Source organism: Rhea americana, unplaced genomic scaffold, assembly GCF_003343005.1.
Source record: "Rhea americana isolate MKP2758 unplaced genomic scaffold, rheAme1 scaffold_220, whole genome shotgun sequence".
NCBI lineage: Eukaryota > Metazoa > Chordata > Aves > Rheiformes > Rheidae > Rhea > Rhea americana.
The window spans coordinates 806,493-821,280 of record NW_028186330.1 but is presented as its reverse complement, the minus strand read 5'-3'; the positions used below and the strand labels follow the sequence as shown (position 1 = coordinate 821,280).

The 14,788-nt window shown below is 33.4% G+C and overlaps 1 protein-coding gene across 1 annotated transcript in view; it reads right to left on the bottom strand.

The window, feature by feature from the left end:
• Nucleotides 1–5,413: 5,413 nt before the first annotated feature.
• Nucleotides 5,414–14,788, bottom strand: part of ZPBP (zona pellucida binding protein) — a 33,662-nt gene continuing 24,287 nt past the window's right edge. The window contains exons 7-9 of the mRNA XM_085305454.1: nt 14,654–14,727; nt 12,112–12,289; nt 5,414–5,514 (exon numbers count right to left, since the gene is read on the bottom strand). Coding sequence (XP_085161580.1) covers nt 5,414–5,514; nt 12,112–12,289; nt 14,654–14,727 — 353 coding nt within the window. The remainder of the gene's footprint in view (nt 5,515–12,111; nt 12,290–14,653; nt 14,728–14,788) is intronic.

Here is a 14,788-nt window from a genome sequence, read left to right as displayed (position 1 = left end):
TGACTAGTTACATGCTGTTTCTCCTTCACTGAAGGCTCTTGTTAAGCTTATACTGTTTCTGTAGGCTTGAATTTCTCTTCTTTTGGGAAGATTTGTCTTTACTGAAGTACTGAGTATTGAGGTTATTGAAGTATTGAGATTAAATGAAGTTAAATGCTATTTTTGTATGTGTTTCTAGTGCAGCTTTTATAAACATTTTCTACTGCACATCTTTCCAGTGAATTTTTCCACATTTCTGTCCTGGTGCCAACGCATTCTTGTCATCCTTCTGTAGTAATAGGTTGGTCCTTTCCCATTTTATTTAGAATTTCCTGGGCCAATTCAACTAGACCAGTTTATGGTCCCACACCTCTACTGGTGGTTTTTTGAAGGTAATGTGTTTTGCTAGTCTTTTGAGTTGCAGATTTTTTTTTCCAGGTGTAATGATACCTAGCTGTAGAAGTCATCATGAATTATGAACCTTTATGGAAAGGTCACTGGACCACATCTGGCCTTGGCCTGTGGTGTTTCCATGTGAGAGCTCTTTGGCCATCACTGAGATGGGGAAATGGGCTGATCCAGCTTTCTTGGGCAGATTTCACCAGCCTTTCCCTTCCACCACAGCTGGTGCACAGTGATGCTGTCAGCAACCCCAGGCCCAGCARTGGTACTGAATGAACCCAACTCTAGCAGGTGACTGTACCTAACAGTGAGCTAGCCTTTGGCAAAGGAGTGGGAGAGATGGAGAGCTGAGATTTGCAGCCTACTACAAATCGTTACTTCACATAGACAGAGGTTTAAAATGGAAATTTCCCTTTCTCTTGACAGCAGTGGAAAATGAAAATACAGAAATTAAAATGAAAAAATTAGACAATATGAATTGTAGCTAGAGATCATCTGTTCTCAAACTAATGCAATYATTTAATCCCTAGGCAAAAACCAGAGCCACTGTGGTGGCCACATGTATTTATCTATACATTTCAATCTGTTCAAGTAACATACTTCTTCATATTACAAGACACCTGCTGTATAACCTTAAAAAATCAGAAAATCCATGTACATCACTTCTGATGAACCAAAATCTAGAGTATATTGACTCTCATACTGAGACATACTCATCTGACAGCTGAACAAAATAAAAAAAAAATTAATAAACTCTTAATGTGTCTCTGACAGCCAATTCACCTGTTACTGGGCATTATATTTTTCATTTTTTATAAAGTTAAGCAAATAAAGTACACGTTAATGAAGTAAAAAACTTAAGTTATACATAAATAATTGCTATAAAATAATGCTATGTAATAGTGGCTTTTGGCCATTGGGTGTGTTTTCCAAAAGGGGACATACATACCTGAAGCCTAGGTACTTAGCTGGTTCCATGCAAATAGCATCATGTATCCTGTATGTGAGAAGTTCAGTTTTGCAGGTGGGTTGTGTCTATGGGTTGTGTCTATAAAAACTGGATTTCAAGATACGCGGATAGCTCCTGAATAATTTTGTATTTGAAGATCTGTTGCTTGGAAAATGAATATTCTTCTCAGATGTTCTTGTGTAGCTTCGTTAGCATGAATATGGTATTTCTGCTTCTGCGTCACTTGCTTCTGCTTATTTCCCAGTTGAAATCACAGCAAAGTTAACTGTTGATGTGGTCTTGTCCATTTCTGTGGGATTATACTACACACGAGTTTGGCTTCAAATGTGTTAGTAGGGGCTTGAAGAGAACATACTCTAGATGGTTTCAGGTCATGATAAAATTGCACGGCTTCTGTTCRGTAGGAATATTTAAATCACATTTAAACCACAAGTGCTGGTATTCTTCTAAATATTTATGTGAGATTTGAAAGGGAAAAGAGGAAAATAACTAAAGACTTCGTAAAACTCTCTTCTGATCTCATGCAATGTAATATAAACTATATTGTCATGATTTGTAAAATATTTGATACTATATTTTGATAACTTTAGCATCCAAACCATGACACCCCTATAATGCATAAGATGTTTTGAAAAACATTTTATAATAATCTAATATAATCCACATAAATGCTCAATTTATTTCCCTTATCAGATAATTTTCTTTTCGGTTTACATTAGCATGTACAGAAATGCACACTCTCCATTACACCCTGCTGCATTAAAGATATTAGAAAACACAAACTGGAGAGGTGGGCTTTTTTGTTGGTGGTGGTTTGGGGTTTAGGTATCTTGATATTCAAACCATTCATCAATTTTCAGTCGAGGTAGGTTCTGTTTACTTAAGGAACTTTATAACTTATTCAGTGTTTAGAAGACAGCCACTCCTTCCCAGAGTCCCTCTTCCTCTCAAAAATTACTCTCCACCACACTAAAAATGTAAATTTTCATCTTTTGAAAMATCACATTAAACAATTCCCATAGCAGAGAAAAATAAATAAATACAGCCTACATTATGTTTTCCAATTGATCATTTATGTCCTTTTAAAAATAAATATAGGAGAAGTCCAAATCTGTATGTCAATTATCAGTTGCAGATGAGTCAGAAGTTTTTGCTGTTTAGCTCTAGAGCCTATGTGGAAATATTGATATGGAATATTAATTAATCAGTAGTAGGAAAAACGCTGACATATTTAGCTACATGAAAGCTGATGTTTAAAAACAATAATCAACTAGGCACTTAGCAGAAATATTTGTTACATTGCTCCTGTTAGGTTCATTTGGGGCTATTAGTTAATTATTTTATGGAAAAAATGGTACAAGAAAGGGAACAGATATCTCTTCATATAGAATGTGGAAAACTAGTAAACATATAGCACATGTAAGYTGACTTACATGAAAGCCAGCTTAACATATTAGTATCTTTGAGAATAATCAAAAAAACAAGGAAAATGTTTTTTCATAGTTTTATCTGCAAAAAGAGTCTCTTTTCTGGCTTCAGCCATATAAAAGAGTAACCTAAATATTTTAGCAATGACAGGCATGTCAAATTCAAGTTCAATATTGATATTTCTTGTACAGATGTTCATGAACATGTATAAATTGACAAATGAGAATTCTCTTCTTTGATAAGCCAGCATAAATCAAGAGTAATTTAGAAACTCAGTTTAATACCGGTAACTGACTTTAGAATTTGTTCCAAGAATTCATATGCAATAAAATATCTATATTTGACTACAGTCAGTCAATGACAGAGAAAACATTCAAGAATAATAATATAAAGTATGTTTGTTCACAGTAGTAGAGTTGAACACAAACCATTGTAACCACTTACTTTACTTTTTCCCATTAAGTCTGAAAGGGTGCAAACTTTGTGAATTAAAGTGAGTTTCACCTATTAGGAAGACCAGAAAACTTACCATTTCTGTACTTTACTTAAATGCGTAATTGTATGCATATAGAAGCGACTCAGTATTATACTGTGTATATAGTATGTTAGTGAAAACAAAATCAACTTGTTTTTCTCCTTCAAAGTTTAGATACCATTTTATAAATGCCTTTAAGTGTTGGACTGATTTGCTAACCAGAGCTTTCTGTTTCTAAAGTGCAACACAAAGGTAAATACCTAAGAATGTCAAAATGCTGCTTAATCTTTGTTTCTGCTGCCTTTAAAAGTGCATTAATTTCAGAGAAAAATTCTGAAATTAATTTGCCATCTATACTGGATGAAGTTCCATGTGATTATTGGTATATTTTTACCAACATAGAGCCTATATTTTCCCAAAGTYAATACTATGTCCTGTGGGGCTCTTTTAGCTATTAATAAGTCAAACTAATGCTAACTAATTTAGTGCTACTGTGATTGGCAAATTATGGGCATACCATATGGGCATGCAGTGCTGCAAACAAATATAACAACTCTTCACATTCGTGACCTGTTTATTTCTAATTACATAGGAAAACAAGGAATAGCTAGCATTAGTCATTTATGTATTCCAGTTAAATAGAAATGAATTTCTTAACTAGCTGCTAAACCTTTTTTTTTAACATGTGCTTTCCCAGCTGTTTATTTTGAAATGACATTTGATAAAAATAGCTATTTTATATGTTCTGCTAAATAGTTTTGTTGTTTATACTAAAATAATAAACAGTGTCACTCTGTAGAAGACTAATGATTATCCTTTTTTTTCTTCCCAGATGCCTTAGGCAGTTACATATGTTTTATATAAAAACTACTGCAGTTCATTCAGACTGGAAAAGCAAGCTAAGATAGCCTTGCTAGTTACTTTCAAATGCAATGCTTTCTTTTTTTTTTATCCTTCCCATCAAAATACATTACATTTGGAGTTTCACTCATATAAACAGTGTATTAGTGGGTTGCTTATCGTATAGTACATTTAAGTGATGTGCCATAGTTAAAAACTACTTCTTAGAAGTAGCACAGTATTTCCATTTCTTCCTTTTTTCAGAAAGTAATTGCTGAAGACTTGTATGTTTAAACCTGTAGTCCMTTTTTGTGCTTCTGAAAGCTGGAAGAACTAAACACCACAAACCTCATTTTATTCAGACAAGACAAATAGCTAAAAGTGGCCTTCTTGTCTAGCTCATTTTCATTAAACTAAGGGGAAAAAGATAAAACTGTAATATTGTATTAAAACAGTACAGTACAGTACAGTACACGGGGTATGCTCTGTAAATACCCAAACAAATAGAATTTGAAGCTGGATTCTTTTACTGAATACCAACTGAAATGAGGCTACTAATGAGAATGAAAGGGAATGCATCAAGCTACCACTTAGGAATCCCTGACASGCTTACAAATTAAAGAATACAAGTGTCATAATACCAATATAACTTTTACTTTGTTTTATTATTTTGTTTTCATCAAGTAAAAGCAAAAGAGTGTCATGCTCAACCTGATACCTTTAAAGGTGGAACAGCTGACTGATTAAAGTGAAATTCTGTATTCTTTGGAAAGAAGTTAGCTATTGGTGATAGATGGTATTATAATTCATCATTATATCTATAGTGATATTATAATTCATCATAGAAGAAAATTCAGGATGTTACTGCACTTAAGACTAAACTGCAACATTTATGATTTCTCAGTGTCAGATGCAGACCTTGAACTGTTCATCTTAATACTCTAAAATGAAGACTGAGTGGGGAGGTAGATGAAAACTACAGTATAGAGTAGTCATTACAATTGTCCACATAGAAAAGAGCTGAGGCCTATGACTAAGTAAGGGAGTATATATGTGAAATACCTGTACTTCCTTTTTGTGATTTAAATAATTAATTGTCTCTACTGCTATTAACCTACCATATACTATAAAGGCCTCAAAAAATCAAGTAGTCCCAAATGATATGACCAAGCATGATTTACCAATGTGCTGATGAATAATTATTTCTTAAAAGCAAGTGTATTCTACTGATACAGCCAAAGTGAGCTCTACACATTTTTTAAATGTTTATTAATATTATTGCATTAAAATACATCTGAGATACTACAAGAGTGCAAATATCACAACAGCTCACACTTTGTTGCTCCATATATGAAACTGTCATTGCACGGAAGACAGTGAATTCCGTTACTGGGATTGTAAGATCCTGGGCTGCAGACAACTTTGGACAAAAAAAAAAAAAAGTGAAATTTAAATGATACTGATAAAGGAATTACTTACATTTGAAATATTTAGAATGCATCTTTATCTATTTGAAAAAAACATTTTTTCAGCATTCTATTAGTTGATGATTAAAAAATTTATGTATTTTATACATCTACATATACATATATTTTATTACACTGTATTTCTGTCTTCAGCACTTCTCACTGCATCTACCTGCAGGTCCTTTTTCCACCAGTGAAATCTTAATATGGTTTGTGTCTGAAAACGTTTTAACGAAACTACTGTAGCTGCTTGTGTAAATAATGCAAAATAAAGCTGAAATTTAAGTTCTGATAATTATTAAGAAGTAGTGCACCAATAATTTATCAAACAAGCAGAAATTAGTGTTTGACATAAAAAGCATCTTTAATGAAATRTTTTTTCCATACATTCCATAATCGTCTGACGAATGACTTTATTCTTTGTCTATACACAGAAGACTAACTTAGCATTAGGTTCTTGGCAGAAGAAAGCAGAATTCGAGCTATTTGATCATGCTATCATGAACCTCACTTCATTTTGGCAATGGTAGCCTTTCTTTAGGATGGATCTGTTTCTAATGATCAGTATTACTATTCATCATGCAAAGGTATTTAAGACTTTCCTACCTTTTGCAGAGCTGCTRTCTCCCTTGTTATTGGATTTTGCCTGTCTTAATGAAGACTCCTTAGTCACTACAGCAGAAGTCTTCAGCAGGATTTTCAATAATTCATCTCCTTTACCTTAGTTTACTCCTGTCCTTCAAGGGCTATGACAAGCTTGTCTAACATTTTTTGCCACAGCTATTGAACGAAGAGGGCTTTAAGGTTCTTACAAAATTTGAGAGAGGAATCCCTTGTAGATGACATTAAAATCTGGTATTTTTAGTACATTAGCACAGGCAAGGCAAGACAGCTTTACAGGAAACATAAAGCTTTACAAATAAACGTAAGCAGAGCATTTCCCAGCCTACACATAAATCTGCTTGTGCACCAGAGGAATAACTATATTTTTTATTGGAAATTATAAATTATATTTATTTATCTAGTAAATCCTTCAATATTTTCATTTGATTTAACTGGAGCAAGGTACATTTCTTTTACAGTGGGACTGTAAGTTGATTTTAAGTTTATTTCTCAGTAACATGATCTGTTTGTTATCTAGGGGAAAGCAGGAAAAGGAGAAAGGAGTGTGAAGTAGGTGGCCTGTGCCAGTGCCTTGAAAATGTCTTTAACCAGTAAATATAGCTTGTCTCTATCTTTTTCATTGAACTCCTACTGGTATACCATCACTCTGAAAATATAAACATCTTAGAAAAGTAATCTATCTTTACAGCATATTTTATGGACTAGCCATTTCACACCTCACCAATTTAAATGCACGTAACATTCTAATTTGTTTTGTATCCTATGAGCTAACAATATTTTTGACACTCTCCTGATTTTTAGGACTACTTCAATATTGTTTGCATAATATATTTCCTTTTAAAGTTTCAAGTTATTACATTTCAAAAATATAATCACCTTACTGTGTGAAAGAACTGAAGAAAATAAAATTAAAGCTATTACATTCAGTATCTAGTCTATTAAAAATCACTTTAGAAAATGAAGCTATGCAGAATAATAATACAAGACAAAAAAGTAATTCATAAAGCTAATATGAGTTATGTTATCGAGCTGTCTCTCCAGAAAAGCCCTACAAAACATAAGAAATTTTGTACTATATTAATGTCATGGTTGCATCTGAACAAAAAAACAACTGAAAACAAGGAATCTTTTTAAAAGAAGAACTTATATTTAAAGATTTTGTTGATGTGTGACTCAATCAACATCTTCAAGAAAACATTACTGGTGGATCATATCTCAAATAGCAGTTACCTAAACATTTTAATTAACCTATCCTAGAATACTGTGCTCCATATAACATAAAACAGAACTTTAAAAGTAGAACATAAAACTTAGGAGAAATTATATATAAAAAATCTAAGGTGCTTGGACTCATCAGTTCTGTAAACTAAAGGACTGTTTTAGAGAGGCAAGAGACTAAATGGAATTATAAATCAGTAGCAACTCCTCTCTGGAAGTTATGGCCTCTACAAAGTCACTCAGTAAAGGGTTCTGCCTKAGGCTTATAGGTTGGTACCTGATGAACAAGGTTTTGATATGTTTCACTGCTGGACAGTGCTTTGTGCAAAACAGATCTCTCTAAAGATTTATATGTCAGACAGTGATTAATAAGGTTAAAATGATTGACTGACTAACTCACAAAGAGATTTAGACTAGAAAATGGGAGCAGAAGATGAGACAATAGCTCAATTTTTAATGCCATTTCAATATAAAAGCAGAAGGGAAAAAACAAATGAGGATACAGTATAGAAAATATGAGACCAGATTATAGGGACCAAATGAATGCAAGTTCCAATATAGGAGATTTAAACTGGTAGATGGTATGGTAAATGAAAGGGTTGTCTTTATGCAAAAACTGTGTGATAGCTGTATGAAGGAAATGATGCATTGTGCATGCAGCGCTGGGCAACAGCATGGAGGAGCCAAAACTACTAGAGTATGACAGAAGACGAGATACTACAAAAAGAACAGATAGAACAGAAGTAACTGAGTATCCACCTGATCCACCTGTTTTGCTGTATGAAAAGTAAAAATAGAGTAGATCTGTATATGAATCCTGCAGAAGATATGCATGCTCTATTTCATCTTTTCTCCTTGTTATTGTTAAGCCTACCTTACAACCTTTGTAGTTATGTCTTTTCCTTATTGAGACCAGGAGCCTAAAAACACACTATTCAGAGTTTAATGTACTTAAATTAGAAAATCTGAATACTATCTTTTTTAGTGTTCCAAAATAGAAATGGCATATGAAAGGGTAAGACTATCATCTGAGGTCTGCAATAAAACTGTGGTGCTACCCTATGATTGACACTAACCTTTGACTGGTAAGTAAGAAACGTATTATAAATTTTTCAGAAAAGGGAAAAAGAATCCAGGAAACTGTGGATCAGCTGATCAGACTGCAAGACTATGTAAAGATTTCAAGGATGAACGTTTAAGCATATAAAAGCAAGCTGAAAATGACATAATTCAATGTGGTTTTATAATAAAGATAAATGACTAATTAATTTGAATCTGACAAGGCAGCACATGCAAATATAATACATTATGGAAGATTAGGATTAGAATAAAAATTAGAAAAAAGACAAAACAAAAAAAATGGACAAAAATCAGAAAAAAAGACAGTAGCAAATGATGCCTAAAAAGGGTTAGGGAGGAAYTGCTAAAGGGATTACTCACGAGCTTACTCTTAGACAAATTTTATTAAATACTTTCACTAACAAGGTTATCACAGGAAGCCCCAATGAACTATGCTGATGACACAAAACTGGGAGATGTTGTCAATAAGGACAAGATTTAAATAGGAAGAAATAAAGAATGAGAAAGGCCGGTATATTTGTTTAAAAGAGATCTGTGAGAACTAAGTCAGAATGAAAAGGGCAAGCAGTGTACTGGGGCATCATTTTAGACTCAAAAACCACTAATGTTGTAAAAAGTACTGGTAAGAGTTCATCTGAAATACCATGAAATTCTAGTCATCCTCGTGCAAGAGAACTAAACTCAAAATGCAGTATATGAAATGAAGGTTGGGGAATGCAAACTCTTAGAAAAGCAGACTGAACGTGGATCACTTGTTCAGGTTATAAAATAAGGGAAAAATCTATTTAAGCTAAAGAGTTCTATATCAGGATAAATGTCTGTGAAGTTCCCATGAATAAATTTGGACTGAAAGTTGGATCTCTAATTGTGAAACAAGAGTAGCAACATACAGCAAACATCCCATATAGTTTTAAGATGGATCTTAAAACTGTACTAGCTGGGTTATACAACCTGTTTCCTGCAGCAGCAAGGGGAATTGCTACTGCATAACCCAAAAGTTGCTTGCTGCCATATTTCCATGGAAATGTGTTTATCAAAATGTTGCCATGAATAAGTGCATGTTTCAGAAAGATCYCCCCACTGTTGCAGAGAAGGTAATGGGAAAATATGTTATTTTCCTTTTATGTAATACAGCAAGAAATTATAGCATATCAAAAACAGAATATGAATCTATTTCATATTGCTGAAAACAAAAAAAAATAAAAATAGTCACATTGATAGTATTAGCTATATAAGTAGTAGTAAAGCTGAAAAGACGTCTATAAAACATGACCCCCCACCCAAAAAAAAGGCTGAATTTGAGATGGTTTAGTATAATTAAGAGAGTATCAGGTGAAGAAAACATCCACTCTTATAGGATATACAAAAGCTATTGTGAAGTTAAAGATGACACAACAGGAAATAACGGGTATAAACTTCATCAAGGGAAATTAAAGAAAGATCTTAGGAAAGGGTTTTCCAGTACTGAGGATCTTGAATACTGAGTTACATTTCTTTGGATGACTTTGCAGTCTGTCTTTTGAGGTTTTTAATATCATGCCAGATATATCTGTCAGGAATGACTGAAGCTGGTATCTTGACTTGAGGTAGAAAGATAGACTGGTTGATCTGCAGAAAATGCTTTTGGTGTTATCATCTATGATGTGGTGTTTTGGATTCTGGGAAATGAAAAGATTAATTTTACCAAGCCACGAGTTATGGAAAAGAGTATGCATTTGAGGATGCTGACGGAATGACATCTACAGTTATGTGAAAGCTGGCAGATTTCAAGGCTGACTGTTCCAGAGCCTTAGGTACTTGAGATCTGAGAACTTCTTCCTATACCTGCCAAAGATGCATCTGTTATGATCCCAGCTGAACTGAAATAAATGCTGTTTGTAACAGCTCCTTGGGTTGACACTGGTGTAGAGCTATGTAAAATTTCTGTCTAGTGCCAGAAGCAAAGGAGAATGGCAAATGAGAAAAAAGCATTAATGCCCAATATTTATGTTAAATACCATTAGAGCTTAGACTAATTCTATTTTTAACTTTAAAAGGAATACAAATTAGTTTGGAATGGAGTGAGACTTCAGATTTAGGTCTGGAACAGAGGTATGACTTGCACATGTGGGAGAAAAAAGAAAGGAAAATAAAATCCTGAACCTTTTGTTTATGTTCGGGTTGGTATAATTATCTTAATGAAGTCTGGGAAATATAATTTATTTTACCAGGAAATTGAGCTAGTAGAAGCTCAAATACTGGTAACGATATATATTTACCTACCTGTTCCTGAACTTTTCTTTTTAAAAAAAAATATTTTAAAATATAAACATAATATAAACATAACGTAAACATAAAATATTAAATTAYTTTAAAATATAAACAGCACTTTCTTCTTAAATTATTAAAATATAATAATCTTTTAATATGCACATATGGATTGCTAAAGCCTGTTGTGTTAATGGGAACTAGCTTTGCCAAAGGGAAAGAAGAAAGGAGGAAAGTCTGTGACAAAACTAGAGTCTGTACATAACAAAACTTACTAAATGGAAGGCAACTTTTCTAAAAGTGATTTTAATGTCCCTTTCCTTGAGATCATGTACAACAATAATGTACAATAAATATAAAAACTTCTATATGTATTTAGCCCTTCCAAATGATTTGTTATATTTTGCTGGAAGGCATCCATCAGCAAAGTTTCTTCTTGTAATCAGAACAAATTGGAAAAAACAATTACATGTAGGAACACTGCCCATGTCCTGCAATTTTACAGTCATCTCATTATATTTGCTATTTTCTTGTACAATCTTAACATTTCTTTTTAAAATGTATTTCATTCTCTAAACTATGTTTGAAATGTAATCCAGTATTTATCCAGTATTTTCTTTTACCATCTAAAGCTTGACTATAGATTTATTCTATGTGTGTCTGTCTTCTGTTGTTCCTTTGAGACCTCAGCCTCAAGATTTGGGAATCATATGAATGAGGTTTTGCAGGGGTGAGGGGGGATATTTTTTAAAATATTGATCCAATCCTTAGTGTCTACTGGGAGTGATCTCACTTGTTTTAATACGTGGACTGGTGTCAGTAAAATTATCAGAATTCAGTCCACTCTTTTCCATTTTATCCCAAATGGATCATAAATATTTACAAATTTAAAAGTCTTTTACAAAGTTATGTAAAGAGAGTATTTCATCTTTGTCACTCAATTCACGGCTGAAATGTTACATTTAAGACTGTAAGAAAGCACTAAATTAGTAGCCTTGCTTTTATAAACTTAAGAACAAAAATAATTCAGTCTTGTTTGTCTCACTTGAAAACTAGCACTTCAAAGATTCTTTGTCAGGTTATGGACTTTCCTTGTGAACTCCAAGGAAAAGACTTAATCTGATTGATTTTAATTTAAACCATCCCTAGAAACTGGGGGTTTAGCTTAAGATTTAAATCAACCTGATATTAAAAAAGATTTTCCCAAGGAATAAAAGCCTCAGTAACAAGTATTTGGTTATCTTGACAGACCTGACCAGATCAAACTCAAACAGCCCAAACTAGTATGGTTGAAAAATTCTATAAAGTTGAAGAGCAAGTATTCAATCAGCACAAAAGACATCTTAATACTAAATGCTTTGTATGATAAATTGGTCACATACCACAACAATCTGGGCAGTCTGGATGTCTCAGAGGATTCATTCCATATCCTGGATAGCAGTGATCAACCCACACCATTTGCAGAGTACCTTCAATGTAGTATATTTCAGGCAGTGGTTCAGAACCTCTCCTCGTAATTTCCGCTTGTTGCTTAAAAAAATTCTCTATGAGGTTTCTTGCCTAAATTGAAAGAATATTTTTTTTCAAAATCTTTGTAACAGAGAGGTAAAAATACACAGAAAGACCAAAGAATGTGCTTATGAGTTAGGATTGGTATAAGATTTAAATGATGCACTACTAAAGCTTTTGACTGTATCTGATAGGTGAAATGGAAACAGCAGGGCAATGTGGTATTCTTGGATACATTATTTTTAATTTAGATAAACTCTGATCAGTTAATACAATGTCTCTGAAAGTGGTCAAGATTGTATAAATAGAATTTTAAAACTAATCAATGGCAATTTTGTCTCCATTATACATTTGTAATCCAAAATCAACAGCCTTGTAGCTTTCAAACCTACATAAGTACTATTATTTAGGCCCATTTATATTTCAAAAATAGTTTCCGTCTGTGTTAGCTGTCTCCATTCAATGAAAAGAAAATGTCAAGAATTTCCTAGAACCAAGTAAACTAAAGAGATTATTATATCAATCAAATGTAATAACAGAAGACTATATTTCCCTTACTTAATAAGATTTGCAGAAATACAGTCCAAAATAGCAAAAAACATTATTTTCAATCAGTGTAGAACTAGTAGCATAAAATTACAGAAAAATTAGGATTCACAGAAGCTTAACAGCATCTGTTCCATGTCCCCAGTCAAAGGCAACATAGGCTTTTTAAAGATTCTTTATTTTATCTGGATTTTTTGACAACTTTTTAAAATGCCTTCCACTGGAACATTAAAGATATTAAGTCATCACAATTAAATTAAAAATGTGAATTATAAACTAAGAGAGATTAAAACATGTAACAAAAAGTAGACCCATTAGCAACCTGAACAAGTATGACAGTAAAAACTATCAGTGCTGTGTGTCCAGACTGTTCTTCATTTGTTCACAGGGATTAACTGTATACTTAAATCAAAAAAGAGGAAAAAATTTCAATAGACTTGCAAAGTCCTATTGGCAAATGGCAAAAGCAAATTTATTTCTGCAATCTTAATTTGACTGTCTTGTATGAAAAAGATGAACTTCGATCATGAGCTTTTCCCACAAAATTTGGGTTTTTTTCAGTGGGCAGGATGGAATTTGCTTAATGAACACCAATTATTTTAGACTTCCTAGCCCCTCCAGCAGAATTCCAAAGCATGAATTATGTACTTGCTATTTCTTGGAGGGGAAGAGACAGATGCTTCAAAATGGTATTCAAAACAAACACTGTATAGAACAGAGAGAGCACCTAAAATTAGTGTAATACGAGAGAGTTGTTTAGAGAAGTCAACAGAAACACTGAGGTCAAGATTATTTTGAGCTCTCCCTTCTATTTCCCTCTAGTGTCTTAATCTAAATTTCAAGGCAACATATTCAGGATTCACAAAGTTTTCTTCTGAATGTGGACACATTGAAAAAAAAAAAAAAAAAAAAAAAAAAAAAAAAAAAAAAAAAAAAAGTCCTCTTTTAACCAGGTATCATCTCTTTGGAAAAATGACCCAAAGAGAATCAAGCCCTAAATCTTTCTATACAGTAACGTATACAGGACTTCATCAGCATGTTTGTGACATGAAGCATGTGTGAACTTCCTGATGGATTGTATTATGGAGCAGCTAAATGTGTGGAGGACAAGGCAGGAAGATGACTGCCAATGCAAAGATACACTTGGCTAAACAGTACTACAAGGCTGTAACAGCAGTAGTAGTATTTATCCTCCATGCATCAATAACTTCCTCCAGAAGTTCCTTAGCAATTCATCTCTCCTCCTCTCCAAGACATTTTCTGTGAAATTCTACCCTTTTCATACTCTTCCTTCCCCTTTCTCTTTACTTCCTCTCTTATAGGAGAAGGTATGCCTTCCTCTTGTCCTTCCCTCACCGTTTTCCTTTCCCTCAAAGAAAATCCCTATTAATTTTTCTGAATCAACAGCTAAGGCATTCACCTAGAAAGTGAGAGTCTGTTTTTTGGTTCTCTACTCTAAGTGCCAAAAGTCTGCAAGCAGGTAAATTTTTATCAGATCAACAATTAGATCACTCTGAAGTGATGAAAAGGCAGTCTGCATTGCAAGAGAGCATGTTCAATGTTTGTAAGTCAGTACATGTTCAAAGCTTCCCAATTGTCCTGCTACTTTTCATACTCAGTATTTTACTTCTCTGTAATTATCTCACTGCTTGTTATGAATCATATCAACACTCAATACAGACTGATAGTGTAATCTGCCTTACCTATAAGGCCAACAGAACATTAATATTTTTAACTGATAAAAAATTTATATCCAATTGGTCATTTCTAAATTTACTAAGCAAAACGTGCTCTATGTTGATGTTATACTTCTTTTATTAGAGTAGCTTATTCCTGTTAGTTAATTGTTTATTCCTCTATCTACTGTACCTTGCTTAATCTTTCAGATGTGTCACAAGTGATTTGCTCACATGGCCTGTTGTTTTCTTTGTCTAATGAAGCAACTGTAACAACATACAGTCTATTTACAGAGGAACAAAGTCAATGAAGTCAACACCAAGCTTT